This window comes from Anomalospiza imberbis, chromosome 1 (assembly GCF_031753505.1).
Source record: "Anomalospiza imberbis isolate Cuckoo-Finch-1a 21T00152 chromosome 1, ASM3175350v1, whole genome shotgun sequence".
Taxonomy (NCBI): domain Eukaryota; kingdom Metazoa; phylum Chordata; class Aves; order Passeriformes; family Viduidae; genus Anomalospiza; species Anomalospiza imberbis.
Window position 1 is genome coordinate 106,162,838 of NC_089681.1, and position 24,856 is coordinate 106,187,693.

The following is a 24,856-nucleotide window of genomic DNA, read 5'->3' on the forward strand; positions in this document are numbered from 1 at the left end:
AACAAAAGCTTAGAGGAACCAAGAAACCTGGCAAGTGGAAATCCAAAGACTAACTAGACATACAAAACTGAATCTTCATTAATATCATACCTTAAATAAAATTATTATGCTACATTATTAAAGTTTGGCTTTATATTTTTAAAAATTACAATATTTGCAGCCTCTTAAAACAACTATCCAGGTTTTAGTTTTACTTTTTTTTTACCTGCTATTATTGAATCTTCTGAAATGGAAGGTCAGAGACTGTACACTTTTCTCCATTAGCAATACTTTTTCCATAGTTTTGAACAATTACCTTATTAATGCAGATTTTAGAAGTTTATTTTTGCTTGTGGTCTCTAAATGTTTCAAACAACATAGAAAATAAAGTCCAGTGACAAGCAGGATCATTAGGGGAAATTTTTTCAACTAAAAATTATTTTCACCAAAACTTACCTCAACATTATGAATCATTTGTGACCACTTATACCTAAGTGGGACATATTAAAATTTAATTTCAATGCAAAGAGCCAGCAATAGAATCGTGCACACCAAGGCACTAATGTGTTGATCTGAACTGTACTTAGTTGAGGCAAGTTGGAATTGCAATACTGCCAACTAAATTTCATAGGACCACAAATGAATGAATCTCAAATCTCAAGAGGGATTTCTTTTTTATTCATTAGGCATGACATTTCCCTCTTTAAATTATTCACTTTTTTTAAAAATGTTATTGCTTTAGCCTTCTTAACCTTTGTACTCCTTTCCCCTGTGGTTTTTGCCAGCTGTAATATCAATTGAGGAGGAGAGATGTTCTAAACAACATCATAAAAACCTTTTCACAACCCTACAAAAAAATGTGTCTTGTTACTCTTCCATCTTATTTTTCTCCTTTTCACAACACTGGAACTTGGATTGCCCTGAGGGAAAAAAAAACCTTCTATTTTCTATCAGTGCTTTCATTTCAATTCAAAAAAATATTCAAATGCTTTACCATTATTTATATAATCCCTGAAAATTAACCGCTAGGGGAAATATCATTTGAGTCCTGCAGGGTGATGAAAGTTGACCAAGTGAATTAAAATTAAAGACCACCTCAGACATTGTTCCCTACTTTCTTCCCATGTCTGCCATTCAGAGTTCCTGTTATCAGTGTACTCACCTGAACCAAGCCAAATGATGTAAGAACAGGCTGCAATGTGTTGTTAGGCTCACCACAGTGTCTTAATCTGTGTTTTAACATTAAAACACCTTAAAAAAGGTGCACGAAGGAGCGACGACAAGACTGCAAGGCATATTTGAACTCTGCTTATACACAGGTATTACAGTATGACCTTGGGAACATCACTTATCTCCTGCACAGTTCAATTTTCCTTTCCACATAAATAAATTACCAAAGTTACTAAAACAATAGAAATAAAAGTTTTAAAGAGCTAAGGAAGTTACAATGGAAAGAAAATCCAAAGAGTAAAGATCCACATCAGAGAGCCAAGCAATGAAGTTTCTGGCTCCACTAAACTGTTCTTAAGCTTTTCTTAAGGAACCAGTTGTTGCTGTAAGCTCTCCCAAAATTCTCCCTAATGACTTGCTACTCCCCTTCCTTTTCACTAAATCAGCTTTATGTGACAAGGGACATATTTTAGTCCCAAAAAATAGAATCCAAACAATTAGTTTTAAATGTTTGATATATTACTATTCACTTATATCTAGGCTTTTATATCAAGGTAGAACTGTCCATCGTGAATAGCTGATAATTTTCTTAAGAAATATTTTCAACACAAAGAACTAGAAGACAAATTAAAGTTGCAGCATTGTATCATGTTCCATTATATATTATAGCATGTCTCATTGTTAGCCTACCCAATGCAATTTAACAGGAGCACATGACAATGGTAAGGGCTGCAAGAGTCAGAGGAGCTTCTTTGCTCTTATCATTCTTATGTGATTGTCATTGCAATTAGGTGGAGAGAAGAAAGTTATGTTTAAATTGGCACAACAGTTCAGCCATGCAGAGCTACACAAATTGGACACAGAAGTACACAATGATTGCACTGTTTATGGATTTAGTCTCTGTAACGCCTTTGTCAAACCTTGTCAAAATCTCCTCGCTTGATAGATCCAGACTGGTACCACAGGATTTTCCCTGCAGTTACTGATTTGGGGGCCCCAGATTGACAGCTGACCAGGAAAAGGTTTTCCTACCCTTTTGTTGCCACCTCTCCCTGTTGGACTCATTTACTCCCTTAGGTGGCTAGTGATGGGGGTACTTGCTCCAGCTATCACAGTGAAGGGACTGCGCATGGAATTGCATGGAGATCAAAGGGCACAGGATGGAGAAGGAAACCAGTGAAGCCAAATGCAGAGAGGAGAAATACAGAAAACAATTGAGGAAAACCAGAGGGGGAAAAAATTAATCAGAGCCATACTGGAAGCCTTACTAGAAGGAAGAATTAAAGAAGACAGTATATATTTTACCAAATGTATGTTTACCTTAAGGCAGTAGGAAAATATGGGAATTTCAGAAAGACTTATACAGTGATGATAGATCTGTTTTGGTTCCAATATATACAGTAGACAACTTTTCAACCTGCAAATATATATTAACTTTCAAAACAGGTAAATACAAGTTTTGAGCACTTAAGAAAATGAAGAATAATGAATATTTCAGCAATACATAGCTATACTTCATAAATGTATATTAAATTTAGCCAGCAAATGTAAAAAAAAACCTTACTGTCTTTCTTACCTGAAAAATCTTACTGTCTTTCTATTTAAATGAGTTCAGTTTTATATTATACATTAAAACAATAATTTTTCACTGACCGTGAACAACCCACTTCCCAGGGAAATCCATAAAGTTATTTCATTGATCAACCTGTATGATTTTAAGGAAGTTAGAAAAGATGAGTTAGAGTTTGCCTTTCAACAGTTAAAGTCACTTAATATCAATTTCATATTTAAGGGCCTGTGCCAAGAAATCTGTAGGAATTAATTGACACATTATAATGTGCTTTGGGTAGTAAAAGCCTCCAGGGACATTTAAGAAAAAAGTCCTTAGCAAAGTGATTTTCAATGAGAAATAAGCACTATTACTAAGTCTTAGATTTCCCAAATTCCCAAAATTCAAAGATACTTACCAATGTCCTTTAGACACTTTTGTAAATGCTACTTGAACGGAAGCAGGTAGGGAAGAGTGGAAACAGATGAGGGGTACTATGATAAAGATGGGTAAAATGCTGAATCTAATTTGGTCAATGACCACCAGTTTCATCAGTCAGCAATGAAGAGTGCTCAGGTCTACAAAATCCTTTCAAGTACTTTCAACAATTTTCATGAATACTTTTCCTTACATAGATTTAATAAGCAGTCCTAATAATCTTTATGAATACCCAATATATTAAAAACTAAAATAAGAAAAAAAAACTAATAACATTATTTTAAGGGTTACTAAAGGAAAAACAAAAAGTAATTCAATATTTTATTCCTACAGAAAATATATGGAAAATATCTTAAGTGAGACTCATACTTCATTATGGACTATAGTCTTCTGCAGAAATAAACAGCACTAGACTTGAGTCACATCAGTGAGAAACAACCTGTATTTTTATACACTTCTTTGCATCATCATGAGAGGCTACACAAAACTGACAATGCATCATGGTCTCAAGCTCACAATACTTAAATTACAGGAAAAGATCTCAAACCATGCTCTGCCAGCCTCACATGATTTTTATAAGTATCTGCTGGTGGTTCAAAAGGATTGTGTGGGCCTCAGGGCAAACTTCTGTATCTGTGCCTTCTTCATGCTACTTGAAATTCAAATAACATGATTCTAACTTCTCCAGGGGAAAAAAAAAAAGTTACTGTAATTGCTATCAAGATAACATTACAAACACAGACTGGAACCTGTGTGAGTACAAATGGAAGCCACTACATTTTTCATGAAATTCTAAATTTAAGTATTAAAGTTGGAGAACTTGACTTACACTGCACATTCCCTTCCACTAATGACCATTGAAGAATTCATAATTAAGGGTGTAAGAGAGGAATTTACAACTATAAAAATCCTATTTCTTCAGATCAAACTATTACTAGTCTTCCTTCAGATACACTTCAGTGTATTAAGAACTTGCAGCAATATTTATGTCTAATTCTCATATATAAATTAATATTACTCTCCCAGGATCTCAAATCCACATGTTTTTCCAATTAGTACTAACATTCTCCCCAAGTTTAATAGCATGTAAACAGAGAGTTCCTTAAGGAATATGGCACATTCGGTTTCATCCCAGTTTTCCAGTGAAGAAAACAGCTTTCAAAGGGGCAGTACTCACTCATAAATACCACCACAAGATTTTGAAAACAGGTTTTTATAAGCTTATGCAAGGAAAAGAAATCCTAGAAAAATCTGTCTTCTAAAGTATGCATATAGATTCTGGGTGCATACATATACTTAATGTAGTAAAGAACATTGCCTTTCAAGTTTGCATTTACCCATTCATAATCTAAATGGTAGAACCATTATTATACAAAATAAAACTATAATCAACTTGATAAAATAAAAAAACTATGAAAACAAAGTATCTAGTCAAGTAAACACTACTATGCTGATTCTGTATAAATACAGAATGGGAAACATCTGTTAGGGAACAAATTTGTAGAAAAGGGTCTTGAGATTAAGATAGGGCACAGTACAGTACAATATACTTCCTGCACAGGCTAAAGGAAAAGTATTCCATTCCAGAAAAAAAAGAGTAAGATTGAAAATCATTCATAAAAAGAATGCTAGCATTTTGTCACAATTAGTATTAAAGAAAAGTTACTGGAGGAATGTACTAAAAACATTCCAAACTTTTAAATAATTAAAGAACATCATTAACTGCCAGCTCCACTTTCAATAGTCACAATAAAACACACTGATTTGCAGGAAAAACCATGCATATCAAACATTAGGAAAACCTTCCAACAAAGACACTAAGCTATTATAACAGCTATTAAGATACCATTCAAGGTGTTTATGAGTTCAGATAAACTTTGATGTTCTGAATCCCTTAACTCCATTGGAACTCAAAGGGAAAAAATAGATGGGCATTCATCTCGCCTTCTAGCTCTAACTTTATATAACTTTCAAATATTACACTTACACAAAACTATTTATAAGTCCTATTTCCTGGATGCAAAATATTCTTCCTTTTCCTTATAATTTCAGTTCTAAGGATTCAGCCATCTGGGAAGATGACAGTCTTTGGCATTCCACAGATTTCAGTGATGGAGATCAGTAACTAACTTTCCGGTTAAATCATATTTTTTTCTACTGCTCCACTTCTACTTAACTATGTGAGTAAATAATGCTAAAACTCAGTACAATGATCTAATGAAGCTGAGACACAAAAATTACTGAAGTCAAGTTAAAAAAACAAAGTAGAAGAAAAAGGATGGTCTAAAGAAAAATAAAGTCCTTATTTAAATTTAAAAATCCTTGCTTGAACAAAGCCTTGAACTGATACAGGCACTATTTGCACATCACATCAGGAACTATTATAGGAAAAGCAGGACAGCATTCTAGTCAAAGATTAACCGAGCTTCCCAAAATATGGGAGAAGCAATATTGTAAACAAACCTCCAATCAGACTGACATCTAAACAAGTCTTCAAACACCCACACTTAATACTCATCAAGGTTTTAAAAGCAATCCTGCACAATACACAGATATTATAAGAGACCATTAAAAGCTACAGAATTAACTCACTGCAGGTCATCAGGATTTATGCTATAAATTCTCACACCCATTAAACTCCATACACGACAATGTGGGTGGTCTACAGCACCTTTCCAAGCACTTCCCTGGCACTGACCCACACTTTGGGTTGGCACCATGCCCTTAACCCCTCACCATTCGTCTCATCCAGCCATTTATGCATTGCCAAAGGCAACACAGTACATGATATAGCCTGATGTGGTTTACAGCTATAATGATATTTAGCCAACAATTCTGATTAAATTTTAATCACCCATATAAGAACATCTTACATACTGGAAAACTATCATGTCCACCCTGAAATTTCTCTTTATTTTTCTCTCAGAAGAAACAAAACTGAACTCTATTCAATTCGCCTAGGTTTTCCTTAAATTGTGCTCCCCTGTGAATCCTACCCATGAAGAATAGAAAGAAATAATCATATCTCCTCATTAAAAGTCATATGACTACAACCCAAAATTGGAATTCACTGTTAGTGGAAACATATTGCTGTCTTTTATTCAGTTGATGGTCCAATATAACCCCACGAGCCTATCCTATGGCAATAGTGCTTATGGAATTATTTCTCAAATTTTAGTTTGTCAGATTGTTACTTTCTAGAGTCCTTGGTGCTTGCTTCAACTGAAAATCATCTTAATAACTTTAGATACTCATCTAATTTATCAAGATCAGCATTACTGCTCTCTCCATAAGTCTCAAACTACTGCAAACTTGTTGCAAAGCCACAATTTTAACATTCATGTCCATATTCCATCACTGAAGCTATTAATATAGTGAACAAAACCAGACCCAGGAGAGACCATGCTCTACCTCTAACATATACTTTTGGATTAACAACAAATATTGACAACTACTTTTGAAGACATCTTTCAAATAGTAGCACACTTCAAGATAATCATCAGCTTTTCAATGTGCCTTCAGGCAATTTCTCTAGATTTCAGGGTACACCGTCTTGAATGTATTAAATATAACTTCTAGAAATTGAGCTTACCGCTACAGTGCTGCAATACTAGGAGGGTCCTAGGCACTTTAAAAGAAAATTTTAAAAGTTGGTTGCTATGGAAAAAGGGGTTTTAGTCATTAAGAAAAAGAATGGGCTTAAGAAAAAGTGTCACTGAACAAAATCCTCAAGCTAAAGCTGGTTACCCTACTGAATAGTTATGGGACCATCTTTGGCTTGGCTTGGAGCTTAAGCATCCTGAAGAACTTTCCCCTACATTACCATCCAGTATTGCACCATAAATCCTCAGATACAAATACAATTCTCAGTCTCCCTCTCCACATATGGTTCTACCTCATTCTCTTCCACCTATTCCAGTTCTCTCCTTTAAGGGCTGGGAAAAGGTGTTCCTCTATTTTCTAGGCATTATCAAAGAGCTCTTGACTCAACAGCATAGGTATTTTCCATACTGGTTTCCCTTTATAAGGCATCATTCTAATTTCTTCCATGTGTAGACACAACAGGTGCTTTTAGCTGGACTAAACAGTGAGTCAATTTTTTTCATTATCCCCACTAACAGCTCTGTTTTCATATTGAGGAGTGGACTTGAACATAGGAATTAATTTACTTTAGGTAAATCTAACCATGCAGATGAATTCCAGGAATGTACCTAGAGCACTCCAACTGCTAATGAAGAACCAGTACAGGCACAGAGCTAGTTCTGAAACACAGACAAGATACAAGTCATGCTGCCAGCCTCAACTCCTTCTGCCTGCAGATCTGCTTCTAACAGACCACATTGCTTGCTAAGGCAGAGATGGCCAGAGAAAACCTGAACAGGTGACAAGATAAACATGTTTAAAAAGTGTCAGTAAAACCTTTACTCTCAAAAAGAAGTTCCAAGTTTTCTCAATCCATTCAAAGACAAACACACAGTTTCAAATCACATAGCATATTCTGCTGGAGGGTAACTACTTAAACACTATGCTATTCTGAGCATTTGACAGAAGTATTTCTCTCTAATGAGCTTCTCATTAATTAAGATAACATTTTTTTAATTTCAACTTCTTTCAAAAATTATATTCTTTCAACACTTAATGAGTAAATGCAAAGTCTATCAAGAGTGGTATTTCTTCTAATTGGTTTATAATATTTACAAATTTTACTCTTTTCCTAACAAAATCATAATCTAATTCCTTGAACTCAATAACACTAGTAACTGAATCAGAAGAAGTGAATTTCCTTATTAAATCAATTCACCTTATTAGCTGAGATGGAAAAAGTTGAACTGCAGCTATTCACACCTCTTCAATATTCTTAAGAGGAAAAACAATGGTTATATAATCAAAGTTCAACAAATTAAATGCTTTTCACATATATTTTAGTCTTGCAAAAAAATTCTAACATAAATTTGTAAAGCAAATATGAGACTTATTCTGCCTCACTTCCTTACTTGACATGATTATGAGTCTGGTTCCAGATATGGCAACAGTGTAACACTAAAGTAAATTAATATATGTTTATAGAATTTCTACCACTGCACAGTCTGCAGCTGTTTTACTGTGGCACACGCAAAGGAGGGTTGCTCATAACAAGGACTTTTGAGCTGCTGAAACATTGTACAGACCATTCATATTATAGGAAACAAGAATTTCATTATTCTTCAAAATGTAAGAAAGCAAAACACTGATAATCAAGATACTTCCCTAACACAACTCCAATCCTTATCAAAAACAATATCCACGAAGCCAACAAAATAAACTCCCAATTTTAAGCATGATGTATATATAAAATACAAACTTTTCCTTACAGATGTGAAGACTGCTGTAGGAGAAGGAAGGCATTGACATCAAAGACTGTAGTGATATTATGGTTTAGAAGATTATGAAGCTCCACAAACAGCCAATCCTGAGTTAGAGCAGAAAGATGGGAAAAAAAATACCTGTTTCCAAGTCACCAGGAGTATCTGATGTTTACAAAGAGTCTATCTCACTGGAGGAAAACAGCAGGAAGAAAATGTCTTGCAACAGTACAAAGATGCTAAACTTCAGACGCTACAGAAAAAGTATAACTTTGCTCCCACTATAACTAAAAAGTAGTAATACAGAAAAGAACGTTAATAAAATTTACTTTAAAAATAGTAATTCCATGATATTCATGTAAATCACTGTGCACTGGAAATCTTGCTCTATTCTTATTCTATATGAGAAATATTACTCAACACATACTCAAATTAGTTTCATCTTCAATTTCATGCTTTCTGTGAGATATCACCCAGTCAACTAGTACTTTCTAAAGTTGCAGATTTTTTTATTTAGCCTTACCACTACTTCATGATTTATCATATGGATATGCCATAAAGCCACTAATACAAATATATTAATTTCTTTATCAAGAAAACAGGATTCCTCCTTTTTCCATCACATTAGAAACATACACATGTACACATCCAATTGAAAAGTGCAAAGAAATAAGTGATAAGAATTTTCAGCATAACAATGACCATCTGTGCTTCATTTGCTGCATTACTGTGCATATTGTGCAAGAGCAACAGTAAGTGTTGAATAAAATGAGAAGAAAACCTCAGACTTGAAATTATCTTATTATCTAAGTCATTCTACTTGTCAGCAACACCAACAGTGTTTGATTTCCACAATCAATGAAAAACAAACTGCAAACAAACAAGAAAATAAAACGTGCAATTTTTTGTTTTAATATGTAAATAAATATTTTGGATTCTGAACATTCATGAACTTCATGTCTTTACCTGGCATGACAGCAGCTTGATGAGTGGCCGAGTCTGTACTTAATGAAAGGCGACCACCTTTGGCCAATCTATCACAGAAGAGGGTGATGTTCTTCTTCAGTCTGCTGGTATCTTTGGGCATGGACAACTGGCTGCTGAGAGTCAGGGCCTGCTCCTTGGAGCTCTTTGACAAACAAGTTCTTAACAAGTAAGAGACCGCAGCATCCACAGTTTCTTCCCAACCCTGCATTAGAGAAAAGGAAATTAAATAAAATTAGGTGAACTGCAATATAATATAGCATATTAAAAATAAGGCGACAAATCATGGATTGAGAATTTTCAAAGTATACTGACACATAAAATATAGTTTTGGGGTTAATGAGTGTCATGAACATCCAACTTCAACTTGTACAAGCAAAAGTTGAAAAAACAAACTTATTCCAATATTGAGGTCAACAGAGAAATCTAGTTTCATTAATAACAATGTATGGACAGTATGTGATAGAACAGCCAAATTCAGTCATTGCGTTAATAACTGAAAATTAGAAGTCCCTGGTTGTGACATTTAAAATTAAGAACAGAATGGAGAGCTAAATAAGAGCATAATATGTAGTATATAATACTAAGATAATGATATATAAAAGCCAGGAAAAAAATAATGGAATCACAGATTCTCATAATATGACAATAGCAGAGGACATCATGACTGTAACACAAAGCTACAGATATTCAGTACACATTTATCAGATCAATTAACCTTAAATAATGAGCACATATGTGTCAGTGCTGTGATGAACAGGGACTTTGATTTCAGCAGAGTGTCAAGCTGTAAATATTTATGAAAAGACCAGCTTAGTAATCACTTCCAGTTAAACAAATTACACTCAGTAAAAGCAAGCAAGTTTCTTTTCAATAAGCACCTTGAATAACACATTTAAAAGTTAGCTTTAAGTCTGTACCCTGTATTGTGGTTTTGCACAAACAAATCAAAGGCATTCCTTTAAGTAAGAATTCCAGATAAAGTCCTACTATTTGTGACAATGTTATTAGGTTAATGCATAAAATCTAATACATGACATCTATCTCATTTTTGCACTATGACATGCAGATTGACTCCCCTTGATGTATTCTGGAATCTTAAATTACACTCTGATAAGCTATGTGATTAATCCACAGCATCTCTAATTAATGAACTGCAAAACAGTCACAAATCTTTCTCATGTCTTTTCATGACAATCTTACAAAGCTTGGATAGAGTTAGCAACTAATATAAAGGGTTTTGTGGTCTGCCAAATTCATGACTCACATTATCTCTTAGTATTCAGCCACCTGTAAGCAAGTTCTATATATGTACCTACATGAACAGGAAAGTGTATTTAACCACTGTAGTATTAGTGTCTGCTCTCTCAATGTTCCTGATTGGCTGACACTTATTTTGGCAAGTTTAGTGACTTTAGAAGTTCTGACATGACAATCTGGAATCACTCAGCTCTACTTGCTGCTAAACTAGCAGAAGGTAACACCAAGCTTGCTCTTTATGAGGTGAGCACTCAGAAAAGAAAACTCAGGTATCCAGCTGTATTTAATACAAACCCAGAAAATGCTAGTTTTTAAGCTCTTTCTCATTATGTGTTCTCCTTGATTGAAAACACTCAGCTGAACAGCAAAATTGCCTACATATACACATTTCCATGACTCAGTAAGAGCAATGTTTGAAAGAATGACGATGTCAACACTGCCACTGCCCACTGAGCAAATAAGGTTTATGGATTTCTTCAATTAAATACATCATGGCTTTTATGAAGGACACTACTTTTATCACAGAAAATCAAAGACCACCTTCATGATCTTGTTAAATTCCTAAGAACAGATCCAGGGCCAATGCTTACTAGTGGTCAATTACACCAGCGAGACCACACAGTCATATGCACTTCATCCTTGTCCAGACATTCTCTATACTGAGTGTCCTGGAAATGTGATGTGTGTGTATAACATATTTACATTTTGTAGAGGAACAGGATCACCTAGTGAGGTTTTCTTAGTCAGCATTTGCATTTCTAACTTCAGAAAAACAACATTCACCTATAATCTTATCTGGATTTGCCCTCCATTAAAAATCCATAAATTAGAACAAAAACTACATAAATCAGAAAAATCATGCCAATCAATCAATCAATGATGTAGTAGCTTAGCATTTTTCAAATATTCTAGAAAGAGTCCGTTAGAATGCAATGCATCCACTGGCCTGTGATGGTGACAGGAAATCATCCATTCTGCAGCCAATTTAAAGAGGTTAATGAGCTGGTAAATGCTGTCTACATTCCCACATACTGGGCAATGAAACTTAATATGTACAAAGCACCAAAAACAGCCAAGCCAGCCACTCCTAATTATACTACAAATCATGAAAAATAAGAACAACATAAGAATCTTGAGTTTCACTAAAAGACAAAGAAACACATGATTAACTGTTGTCAGCATACAGTAGCTCAGAAGCTGGCCAACGTGTCTCTCAAAATAAGTTGTAAAAATGCAGGCAAAAGCATTTAAATAAAAGCACTGACTTACAAGCTAACAAAAGTCAGGAAATTAAAAGTGGCTAGTATTCTGTCCTTGGCTCACACAGGTATGTTTTACTTTATACCACAGCCTTAACATTTTCCAACCCTTGTTCTTGTATTTCATTTCCATGTAAAACTGGTTTCTCAGTAGACCATAAAACTATCTTCTCCAATTCAAGGTCTGTTGACCTCATAAGTCCAGTCAAATCCAAAGCAGCCTTTATGATTAATGAAAGAGTACACAAAAGCTACCTCTAAATGAAAAAAAACTTGTTGGAAAACTGCTCAGGTGATTTTGTACAAGAATTAATGGCTGCAAACAAGACTGCATTTGTCAGCAATTTTTATTGGTGCAAGGGGAGAATTGAAGGAAAAAGAAAAATTCTTCACATGTTAAAAAAGCTGAGATGTTTGAAAATGAAAGTATTCTCATCTATAGCCCACACTGCAGAATGTTTCTACTGCCACAATTGTAATATTCACTTATGTCTTTCTGTGTAGTATTCTGAATATTTAAGGACCGAAAGGAACACCTTCAACTGTGACCAGCGAGCGTTGCCATGACTGCGACAATAAATGTCAGTCAAGACTCACAGAAAGAGGCATTATTAAATCATCCAATTCTTCATGTGATTGAAAGAGATAAGAAAGATATTTAATTCATCCATTTTACTGTTTCACTGGGAAAGGCTGGGCTTCATGTTTTGCATATATACATTATTATTTTTCTCTTTTAGGTAGAGATTGGCACTTGCTTTTAACCAAATCAAGTACACTGCAGGAGTCTGAAGACCAAATGCAGACCTGTGCATTATATTAGTGTACACATGTACTTACTATATTAGTACACATCATTCGTGTTCTGCACAAATTGCCACGAAGCATCCTCAGATGTCATGGCATATCTGAGTGTGACCATAGTTATACATTCAATCTCACTTTGGCATAAGGCTTCATCCAGAGTACCTTGTTTGTAGCCTGACACTTGGCTGCAAGATTCCACTCCCCAAGAGTTTAGCTGGTCAAAACCAAGGTCAACTAGACATAGATAGGGGCAAGATCTGAGAGAGGGATTTCCATACTGTTGTTGTTAAGATACATAGAGTACATATATGTAGGGAGAAGTCTGAGCTAGGACCTGTTGTCAGAATTGGCAGGTTTACTCCTGTAAACTTATGGTGTACCTTCTTAACACATTTATACGGGTAGTAAATTTCAGAGATCTACAAATGAATACTATATGTTTAAAGTACAAATAAATCATTCTAATAGCATACCAGTCAAACTTGAACAAGATTCCTAAGTTGAGTGCATAAGCTAGACAAGTATTTGATTGTGTACCTTTCACTTTCAAAGCCTTTATCTTTATTAATAATATTCCTAAGGCAACAGCCATTTTCTAAGCTGCCTATGATGTAACTTATCCTGGATGACAATCAAGGCAGTTCTGAAAGAATTCAAATGCAATGCGAAATATACTGCATAAACTATGCAAAATTGGTGCCAGCCAAATTATGGGAATTCTTACAGCTGCTCACTCAAGAATTCACCTGGCTATATCTTATTTCTTTATTTTAGACACAACAGTGATTTCATTGGTTTTCAAAAATGCTAGAATACTTGAAAGTTCACAATATTAATTACAACCTTGGCATTTATGCTTATCCCAAGCACCAGAGTAGAGGTTTCTGTATCTGAAAGCATTGTATATGTTAATTCACAAGAAACACCAGCCATGTCCCTCTCAGATCTCTGCTTTTACAGCAATTAAAAAAAAAAAAAAATCTTATTGCTATATATACAAACCAGTAATCCATTAGTCCACGGCTACTGACCTCGTAGTATCCAACATAGGCACAGACCATCAGTAAATTTGGCCAGGATTTTACTGTGGTACCAGTCTTCCTAACTCATATTCTTCAAGCATATTCTATATTTCTAATTGATCAATTTGTCTCAAAGAGGCAATAACAGCCACAGAAGTCATAAACTAGACATCTGCTTGTGCTGTCAGAAATGGAAATGACAAACCTTCTCTGTGAGTGTCCCTGAAAAATTACAGCTAAAAAAGCCCTTAGCAGACCTTTTAAAAAGAATCAGAAGAAAAGAAAAAGGCAAACCAATAGACTCAAGATCTATTTAGCACTCAGAAAAAAAATGGACCAAAATAGTTCTGAAGTCTTAATGTATTACATCTGAACAGTGCCAAGAGACAATATATTTCTCAAGAAAGGGTTTTCTAAGAAAAAAAAATCATTTATGGCTGAAGAATTATTATTTAACAACATAAAACCAGTATTATTTAACATAATGCATTACAAACACCAGTCACAGATTATCTGTAATCTTCTACAATTCACTTTTGCATTTAAAAAATACAGAAAAACCAAAGCAAAAGCATCTTCACACATATAAATAACAAAAACCTACCAGCGGGATAAACTAAAAAACAGGGAACTGGCAAAATCCTACAGACTAGTGGAATTTAGGTGTGATGAAAATCCAGACAAATGACTCAAGCTTAAATACATTCCAAATCTATTATGTGCCTAAGAAGGACATTTGTATTGAGCACACAATAGAAAAATGACAGTTGAAGTTCTTACATTATACCTGCTCTCTCTGCTCATATCTTTCTTTAAATCATTTATGATGCATAATGTCCATAATATTAACTGATTTGATTTTGACTCCTACTGCCACTTAAAGAAATTAATTTCTTATAGGAACTCACAGACTGATGAAAACAATATCAAAGTGAGAATATACTTGAACATCCCAGACAAAGTAAGAGACAGAACAACAAAAAAAAAAGGAAGAAAATTAGTACGATATGTAGTTCTAGAAAAATAGTTCAAAACCATATATGAATCAATTTAACTTTAAATTATGGAAACCATTTCTATTTGTGAGATGGTACTCCAAAATCAACATGCGCAGCATATGCCACAGTGTATTTTGGAGTGGAGATAGCCACAATACACAGAGTATCACCATACAATTTCAGAAGGCTTTAAGCATTCACCCAAACAGAGTAACACCATAGCACCTCAGAAGGCTTCAGGCATCCGCCCATACAGAGTAGCATCATTCCACTACAAGCATCTGCTCTTTCTTGTTCTTCAGCAGAAACTTTTATACCCCTCATTGTTCATGCATTGCACCTGTGTGCCTTCTGTACCCTTTTGTGATTGGTGAGTGCACCTCAGCACTCCATGTCTCACTGCTTTCAATGCCGGTCACCTGTCCTGCACAGATGCAGCCCACTGGGGATGAGGCTCAGCCGCAGCCCCACTCCCAATTACCACTGTACCTACGTCAACCTACTCTGAAAAGCTTTAGGGACATTTAAATCTTATTAAGGGTTTGGACTTAGCAAATTTGCATACTCGAAACAAATTACAAATCGATTGAAACACAAGAAATAAAAGCCAACAAGGGACAAAAGAAAATGCAAATCCCAGAGAAGTACAAGGTAACATCTTGATAACTCTGACCACAATATGAGCAATCAAGCTCTGTAGAGATCCTGGAACAAGAGATATATAAGGTAAAAGCTTAAACAGTCTATGAAGAACAACAAATAAAAGACAACAGAAAGGAATCAAGATTGTGCAGGAAACTGTGTGAGATCTGCTTACAATATTTATCAAACTGGTCCAAGTATAGCAAAACAGATCTGTGCAGAGTTATTTAATATTAAGTATTTATGCCAGCAACTATTTTCCAGCTACTTAAGAACATCTAATTCAAATATTAGTCTCTCACATTTTGAGGTTAATAGACTGCAAAAATCAGATTTAGCAAAAATCCATTGTGAATAAAGTGGGTTAAGTCTGTCACAGACACACTTGTAATTCCTGCACAGCTGCTTTGTAATTGCCAGTCATAACAGAAACAGAAACTTTATCTGTGCAATGTAGAAATATTTATTTAATAGGAACTCTCCAGCAGCATAAACAACTCTCTACAAAAACTTTTCATTTTGAGTCCTACTTGGTAAACATATACTGATAGCCTATAGCAACTTCACCTGAGAAAAATCTCTATGACAGATCCTTTCCTGGAAAGTACACTTGCCATTTAAAAGTTTCTCTGGTATTTTTGTGCTTTGAAGTTCAATTCACAAACGACCAAACACTTTTGCATTGAATATAAATATAGTTTCTGGTGAAGTCTATTCTACGGACATTTAATTGTAAAACAAGGTTTGCCAAACTCTCCTTCTACAGTGTCTTCAGATATGGAAAGAAAGTTAAAAATGCATATGGCTTTGTAATCAAAACTGTGTTTTTAAAATTATCTTATAGAATAGGTAGTACTTTTCTTTTAGGAATGGTGCTCCTAAACTAATCTAATGGAAAAATCAACCTGTAGAACAGCAATATCAAAAGCAGTATGTGTTTTAGAAATCTAGCAAAGTGAGCATTGCTAAATAAAGGTTCTGAAAGCTGCATACAGGAGGATGATGACCTCCATCTTTTAGATTTTAATTTATTTTTCAAGTCAAATTCTGACCAAAGTCCTTCTCACAGAAACAATTTATGGTTATCAGCAGTTGTAGGGTTTTCTGTATTAATGAAACAACTGGTAACATGATTAAAGATTGTAAGAAAGCAAAATCTGTAAGAAAGCAAAACTCTGGGTGGGGATCATAGTCATAATATTTCTAACACTGCTTAACTCTTAGATGTTTTTGAGATTAGTAATTTACTCTCAGGAAAGTACATGCTTGACAAAAAATTATATACCAGGATGAATATAGATGATGGTTCCATTAGGTCCTCCATTAGAATTTAACCTCTGTACACTGCAGCCAAATTTCCATATGGGCTGCACCCTTTCACATTGAATGTTCCTCATTTGCACAGAAAGACTTTCAAAATTACATTAAAATTAGGTTAGAGCTAGATCTGTTGGTTTTCCCTTGACAAGTAATGAGTCTGTGTTACTCAACTCTTCTTTCTAATTGTTTCACATCTCAAAATTGCAGCAATGCAGAGTGTTTCCTGGCATCTGGTTTGTTAGGGTTTTTTCCTGGACAACAGTGGTCTTTCAAGAATGGGTAAGAGACAAGGAAAAGGGCATATTTTTTTAAAAGATAAATTTTAACTATCTAATTCTACAGTTATTCATCTAGTAATACTTATTTGTTGTAATATTAATGCATCCCATCTGGAACAGTGAAAGTTCATACACTCCATGGGTTTCTGTAGACACTATTCCCCAAACTGAAATTTTGTGAGATTTTTTTCATCTTAATTTTCTTTCTACCTTGACTTCTTATGACCACTGGCTCCTTCTGGGAACTGATGAAAGAAACTCTTGCAAGCACTACACAAATGGAATGGCATGGCTTCTTTTGTTGCCAGCTTCAGAAGTCTGTTGTTTTGATTTTTAGCACTGAAATCATCTTACACTTCATCATTCTTTTCCTCAATAACTTTTCACCAGTTAGTTAGGAAAACTGAGGTGCTGTTTGGGTCTTGCAGAGGTTGTCAAAGCTGTCTCCAAGCAAGAAAACATACCAAGAGTTGTGCATCTTGCTAAAAAGTGCTACAGATCCAGCAATAGGTCTGCCATACATTAACTCTACAATTAGGATCAGCAAGATAACTTTAAATATGGGGGAAAGGAATCGGACCTTGTTACACTCAGCCTGGAGGAAAAAAGTAGATAAAACATATGCTAAAACAAGGTTATTGAAACTTCTCATTGCATCTCAGCATCCATTTTTATATCACTAATATTCTTGGAGATGAACTTTTCATCTTTCACTATATCTCTTATTTGGTCACCAATACAATATGCTATGAAATATTGACAAATGAGATCGTGTTTCCAAAACTTATGAAATATGGAAGCACACAAACTAAAATATTTTAGATCTGGAAAAAAAACTTACTATAAAGTTTGTTTCCTATTTAAATTCTCATATTACTTTACATCTACATATCACTATCTTTAAGCTCAGTTTGGTTGCTTCAAATAGTGGAATTTCTATTCTTCCAAAATGCACAAAGGATAGCGGTAAACTCAACTTGCATGTTTACTTGGATAGACGACTTTCAAATTTATGCTAGGGGTTTTTTTGGGGTTTTTTTCCTACAAGAGTATCTCAAGGAAAGTTCATTACCTCCTCCACTGTTTGTGCAGATTTGATTTATAAGCTGTTTTACCTTTGAGGCATCTAAACCATATTTTTGGCTTTATCAAACTTTCACTTCATTGAAATGCCAGCAGATGATGAAGGACATAAATTATGCAATCTTTATGTTCCTTTAATCTGGCCTATTTCAATGTAAGTCTCTCACTACCTGTGCAAATATGAGAGAATACTGGTATATCATTCTTAATCTAGGAATTAAGACAAAGCATCTTGCCATTAACTAAAAGAAAAAAAATCCATCTGAAAAAATGACTACTCTAAAAATCATGGTTAAAAAAAAAAAGCTTTTTTGCTGGGATCTTGTAACAAGATGAAAAATTCACAAGACATCTTCTGCATGATATCCCTATCTACCTGTCTCTGTAGACAGATTATACAACATCACACCACCTGAACAATAGCTATAGGTTATCTAGTAACAACCAAAAAAGGGTACATGATTGCAACTTAGAACCAAGAACAACCATCAACAACTTCAGAACCAAAAGCAGTCTCACCACAACTGGTTCCCCTCACTTCCCCCAAAAAACAACGATTAGCTTGGTGATTAGATCTTGATACACCCTCTCAGAAATGTCTCTGACCATGAGATCTAAGGGAAATTATGAATTTAGCTGCATGCCATTGCCACATGTTCAATATAAACAGAGAGCTTCACAAAATTATTGGGAGGTATGGTTAGATAAAATGCTACTAACATAGCAGTAGAGTATTTATAATAAAAATAGCATAGTTTTGAACTGATGCCAGACAACCAGAAAGTACAACCAACAATAAATATGCAATTTTTAATTCTATAAACCCCATCTTATTAGAAAACATAAAAATCATACTCTAATGATGATGAAACATATTTGTTATTTCCGTATATAAGCAATTGCATCAGAATTTTACAATCAATCATAAATCCCATTACATTTCTAATATACTAGTACAGTATTGATTAATACACAGAATCATAGAATGGTTCAGGTTGGAAGGGACTTTCAGGATCCTCCAGTTCCATAGGCAGGGACACCTTCCACTAGACCAGGTTACTCAAAGCCCCATCCAAGCTGGCCTTGAACACTTCCATGGATGGGGGAGCCATCTCTTGTAAACCCTTTTACTGAAAGGCTGCATAGCAATAGTCTGAGGATCTTTCAATTAGGACACAATACCAAGGGAATTCTTCACTGACAATAAACTTCTTCAAAAGAAAAAAGAAAAGAAAAGTGAAAGAAAGAGTCACTGATTATATATATTGGGTGCTAAGACCCTTTGCTGAACATTTCTGTAATCACTGTAATGCATCATTCTCATCATTAAGCAGTTTAGATGACAACTGATCTGAACTCCTGGTATGCACCACATACTCAGTAATTACTACTACACTAAAATGACTCTTTGTACCTGAACTAGATAGATCACCCTAACAAAGAAAAAGTTTAGAGGTCCCCGTCATGATATTACATAAAGAAAGATGTCTGATAAAAGAAGCTTATTTAATTTCTCAAAGAGAACATCTCTTATGACAACTGCAGTGCTTCACAGGGTATCCAAATTACTTTAAAAGGTGGTGATATATGCTGGAAGCAAACTACTCAAAGCAGAACACAGCTCTGTCCTAATTTACACCAATAAATATGATTCCTAAGTAGGTCTCTGCTTACAACAGAGACAGTGCACTGAAGATTAACTTCAGGATCTCCAACATCAGCAGAAAAAATAAGTGCTCAAGTTAAAATTATTCTCAAAACTTTTTCATTAAAATACACATAACCAATAGATATGTCAGATTCTCCATTAGCATAAGTTTTTTACCAAGGTTGAATGCTTGTTTTGAGCTTGACACAATTTTCAGGGAATAGAACTAAGCAAGACAAGAATATAATTATTTCAGTACTTTGAACATTGACAATTCATAATGCATACCAAACCTATTTCTGCATAATTTTGTTTAAGTCAATTGTATGCCATCTGGAAGAAATAGAGAAAGCTTTATTTTTTGAAAACCATTACTATTGCCAACAAGCAGAAGCAAGCCTTTTAAAAAAAATTAAATCTTAGAGCCCCTTCTTATTAAACACCAGAAAAAGAGCAAACGATTAAAAAATGGAAAATTAGGCATAGCTTCTTTTGATAATCTTTTGAAGTGGAAAGCATCAGATAAAGATATATTATAGGTTTTCAGTAATCCATACAAGCTTCCAACCAACCATATTAAGCCTTTCTTTCTCAGACCAAGAGAATATTGGCACTTTTCTAATTCTACTCATAGAATTCACTGGGAGGAATCCCATGAATTTAGCTACAAACGAAGATCACGAGATAGTGGCGCAATGTGTCTTCAACTTGCTATTGCTGCCATAACCCACTGCCTTATCAGTAAATAAAATTAACTGCATGAAGAAAACAATTACCAGACACTTAAAGAAACTGTGATAGTGCTTGCAGTAGTGGTAAGACCAGCTCTTTGGTCTTCAAATTCCCTCTTTTGTTATAAGTTACTTAACATTTAATCTTTTGTGTTCAGACATTCCAACACTGCCAAATAATCAATCAGTTTGAAACTCTGCTTTTAAGGATAACAAAAGTAGACACAGTTGCAGTAACTTAGTGGCTTTACAACCATGTCCTGTCCACCTACTCATATTAAGAGCGACAGAGAGCTGGTGTTGTTTAGCCTGGAGAAAAGGAGGTTCAGGGGAGACCTTACCACACTCTTCAACTCCCTGAAAGGAGGTTGTAGCCTGGTGGGAGGTGGCCTCTTCTTCTGCACAACCAGCAAGAGGACAAAAGAACAAAGTCTCAAGAGGCACCAGAGGAGGTTCAGGTTGGTCATCAGATTGGGCTGCCCAAGGAGGTGGTAGAGTCACCATCCCTGGAGGTGTTCAGGAAAAAACTGGATGTGACAAAGGTTGGACTCCAGAATCCTGCAAGTCTTTTCCAACCTAAAGCTTCTATGATTCTAGTTATCTCTGGTATACTCTGGTCCTCTTGAAAGCAGGCTAGCAGGCAGAGCACTGATTTCCATATCAAAATATACTATGTTTGAGGGACTTGAACCATGGTCTCTTACTTCTGTTACTGTCCAGCTGGGTCACATACACACATGAGCAAAGGACATCAACAGGAACCAGTCACCACTACTCCATTTTAAACCTTTCTCCCTAACGCAGGACTTTCCCTGCCCAGGGAAGAGTGGCAACCTCATTTCTTCACCTTCTTCCCCTCACTTGACAATCTTATGTTACCCTGAAAGAAGCTCAACTTCAGGCTGAGACTGATCTTTTTTACTGAAAAATTATGGCATTTATTGGGAAAAGCTGAAAATATCTTCCTTTTATTTTAGTGATTAAGGTTTTAAAGCTTACTAGCTTTTTGCCCCCATTTCTTTTAGACTTAGATGGTTCACTGTACCAGAAGAGTCTTTCTGAATGGTTCTGTTGCATGGTATTGATTCAAATAGGAGGAAGACTTATCTATTAGTTTTGATCACTAAAAAATGTTACTGAATGTCATTTAATTTAATTTTCCAAGCTGGATAAAAGGCAACAGATTTTGTGTCTTTTTCTCTAAAACCACTTACCTGCAGATGTATTATCCACCTTGTTTGTAAAAAGAAGGAGGGGAATAAACATAATGTATCTGCTGTAAACTTGTCTGTTGACAAAAATAAAGAATACAACCATATGGAAAACTGGCTCCAAGTTATCCATCATCATGGCCCACTGCCTTGTGGTGGTTTTGTGAGATTCTGTTGGTTTATTGGGTTTGGGGTGGAGTTTTTTGTTACGTTTAGGAAATTTTAAATAAGAAATAATTTGTACTAGCCTATGGCAAACAAGAAAATATTAAATGTTTCAGCCTATTTTAAAATATTTCATTCTGGCACACAGTTGGAACTTTGCATTTAAGAAGAGGTTAGAATGACAAGTGGAATACAGAAAATATAAGGCACAAAAAACTAATTCCAGATGATTTGTACAGCGATCAAGAGCTAGGTTGGATTAATTACAAGAATTAAAGTGACAATTTCCAATAAATTCTAAAAATTAGAGTTCATAAAAAGTACTCTTGCCAAAGATGCAATTATTAGTTTAAAGCTTCAAAAGTACTGGACAGCAATGGAAACTTCAGAGAAAATTTTTTCTAATGTCAGTCATGACAGAATTAATCCTGCTGGAATTACAGAAATAACCTTACCTTTGATTTTGAGAGTTTAATCTCAGTAAAGGTTTCTTTCCACACAATGGTATTTTTTACATTACACAAGAACTCTAGAGTAAAACACATTTGCTATCATACATAAAATGTAGCAGGCTATCTAGTCATTCCCAAATGATCTTTTCATTTTCTTGTGAATTACATTCAGATCATCTTCTTACAGTAAGCAGAGATACTTTTGATAGTAACTCCTGTGACTTTTACAGGCACTTCAGGAGTTTTTTCTGCCACCATTTCTTTTTCATCATTGCCTTAAAGTGTATTTTCAACTTTATCTAATCAACACTGTGAAGTGGTAAATTTATAGTCCCTAATGTAAGTTAATTACTGTAAATCATGGAGTCAATTAAAATATGCATTTCACCCTCAGGCATATTTTTCTTTCAAATTACAACTTCAATAAAATCCTAAGATCTAATACAGACATTTACTTGGTTGGTATGACTCCAAACATAAATAAAGAGAGATGGAAATGTACTTCCTCAACACTGGTTTATAGCTGTTACTGTTAACTATAGTAACAAATGTGACTGTAACAAGCAAGGAATGATTCTGAGCAATGAAGCACTTGTATGTAATTATTTGGTAACATCAGGAGAACTATGAAAATATTTACTCTTCAGTAAAGTTGCTGTTGATGGCTGTACTGCCAAGGGCCCTCCATCAGTCTTAAAGTCAGAATGTTTGTATCGACAGACATATTCTCCCTTTGTCATGTCTTAAACAAAGAAAGCATTAATACCTTAACGATCAGGCATATGAGCCATCAGTCAATCCAGAGGCCATCCAAGCATTATATCAAAACTACCCCATGCAGCATGAACCCTTTGAACCCTTTAAATTAGCCTGGACAAATTCCCTCCTCTCCCAAACGGATTTCCTATTGTAAACATGTACTTAATCACAAACTCAGCATTTTTCAAATCTTTTTCTATCCAGAATACTCAGCTTGGTAAAGGATAATCACTGAAAAGCATCCCTTAGAAATGTTGGGGGGGAGGTGTGTGGTTGTTTCAGAATTTATAGTACTTCAAATTCTGTCAGTCCCTGTTACAAGCCAATAACAAATATGTTAGTCTAGCAGAACAGTGACCAATTCTCCTGAAAAAACGAATCGTGTAACAAGAGCTCCGATACAGTTTTAACATTATTAACAAATCATGGATTCTTTTGTCTCCAAAAGCACCCTCAAGTGTTTTTCTACTATATAATTCTACAGATAGAAAAATATAGAATTCAAAACCAGTATACATGTGAAAGTATGGTTTGCATGCAGCTGTAACACTATGCTTTGAAACAGTATTAATATATACTTCTATATTCTGAATATGGATTTTATTTTAGTCCCACAGTAACAAAGTACATTGCACAAAACTGGACCTAACTTCCCTGAAACTACTTTTCTTCCATTTTGGCATCAATTTCTTAGTGGCTTCATTAGCAGAAGAATTAGCTCATTTATCCCACTGAGACCTGAGAGATCTCATTCAATTTCTGATGCTACACTTCTACAACTGCACAGCATTCATGAAAGAATCACTGAAAAAGAGGAAGGCCCTTGTATTTCCAACACTGAACAACCCTTTTAGTCAGTTTTATCAAAGCAGTGCTATTTAGGTGTTAGTTAGAAGTTTACTGCCAGAAACAAAGCATGATACCAAATATCTGTTATTCACATAAAGTATGCAAGTTTGCAGTATTTATTCCACTATGTCTTTGTAGAAAAGAAAACCCAAATTTTATATGTTCTTACACAAAAGTTTGCAGCAACAGAAACCATTTAGCAGTCTGAGAAAAAATGATGACACAATGAGAACAGAGAATGCCACTTTCACATTTGCTAAATATCTAACTGAAGTGATTGCCAGGTCTAGAAAACAAGATACAATCTGTTCTAAATGAAATGGCATATATGAGAATAATGTTGATGTTATGGTAAGAGAGGCATTTCTTTTTATGTTAACAGTGTATTCCAAACATTTCCCTTTTTTTAAGACAGCACTTCCATAGTTTAATGCTCACAAGGCAGAAAATGTTCTGGAGATGTAGACTGCATCCAAACTGTCTTCTAACACACTCCCTCCAGATAAAAATACAACAAATCATTGTGCAGAATTGTTTGAAGAGTAAATAAAAATTCTTCACAGTATTTTCTTTCACCAGTGTTCTACTTCACTGCTTACAAGGAAACTTGAACACTAGCTAGAAGCTTCTGTCTGTAAATATCATTGGTATGTCAGAAGATTTCCCCATTCCCTGCCTAAGCTTCTTAAATTACATTCAGATTTCTGTGGTACCATAACAACTTCAATATGGCACGTAATTCAGTATTTTGTAAAGATTTTGTTTCTATTTCCACCTCCAGTTGTCGGTTTACATTTTTCATCCTGACTGCTCTGCAGGATATGCATCCTTACAATGCTAATGTGAAGTCTTGCAGCTTTGATACAGAACATTGTTAACCACCACGTTAAAACTACACCGAGATATAGGC

At 35.0% G+C, this 24,856-nt stretch overlaps 1 protein-coding gene across 8 annotated transcripts in view; it reads right to left on the minus strand.

The window, feature by feature from the left end:
* Window positions 1-24,856, minus strand: part of BBS9 (Bardet-Biedl syndrome 9) — a 282,162-nt gene that overhangs the window by 129,103 nt on the left and 128,203 nt on the right. For all 8 annotated transcript variants that reach the window (XM_068204038.1, XM_068204045.1, XM_068204028.1 and 5 more), the window contains one exon: window positions 9,445-9,667. In XM_068204038.1, the coding sequence (XP_068060139.1) occupies window positions 9,445-9,667 (223 nt within the window). The remainder of the gene's footprint in view (window positions 1-9,444; window positions 9,668-24,856) is intronic.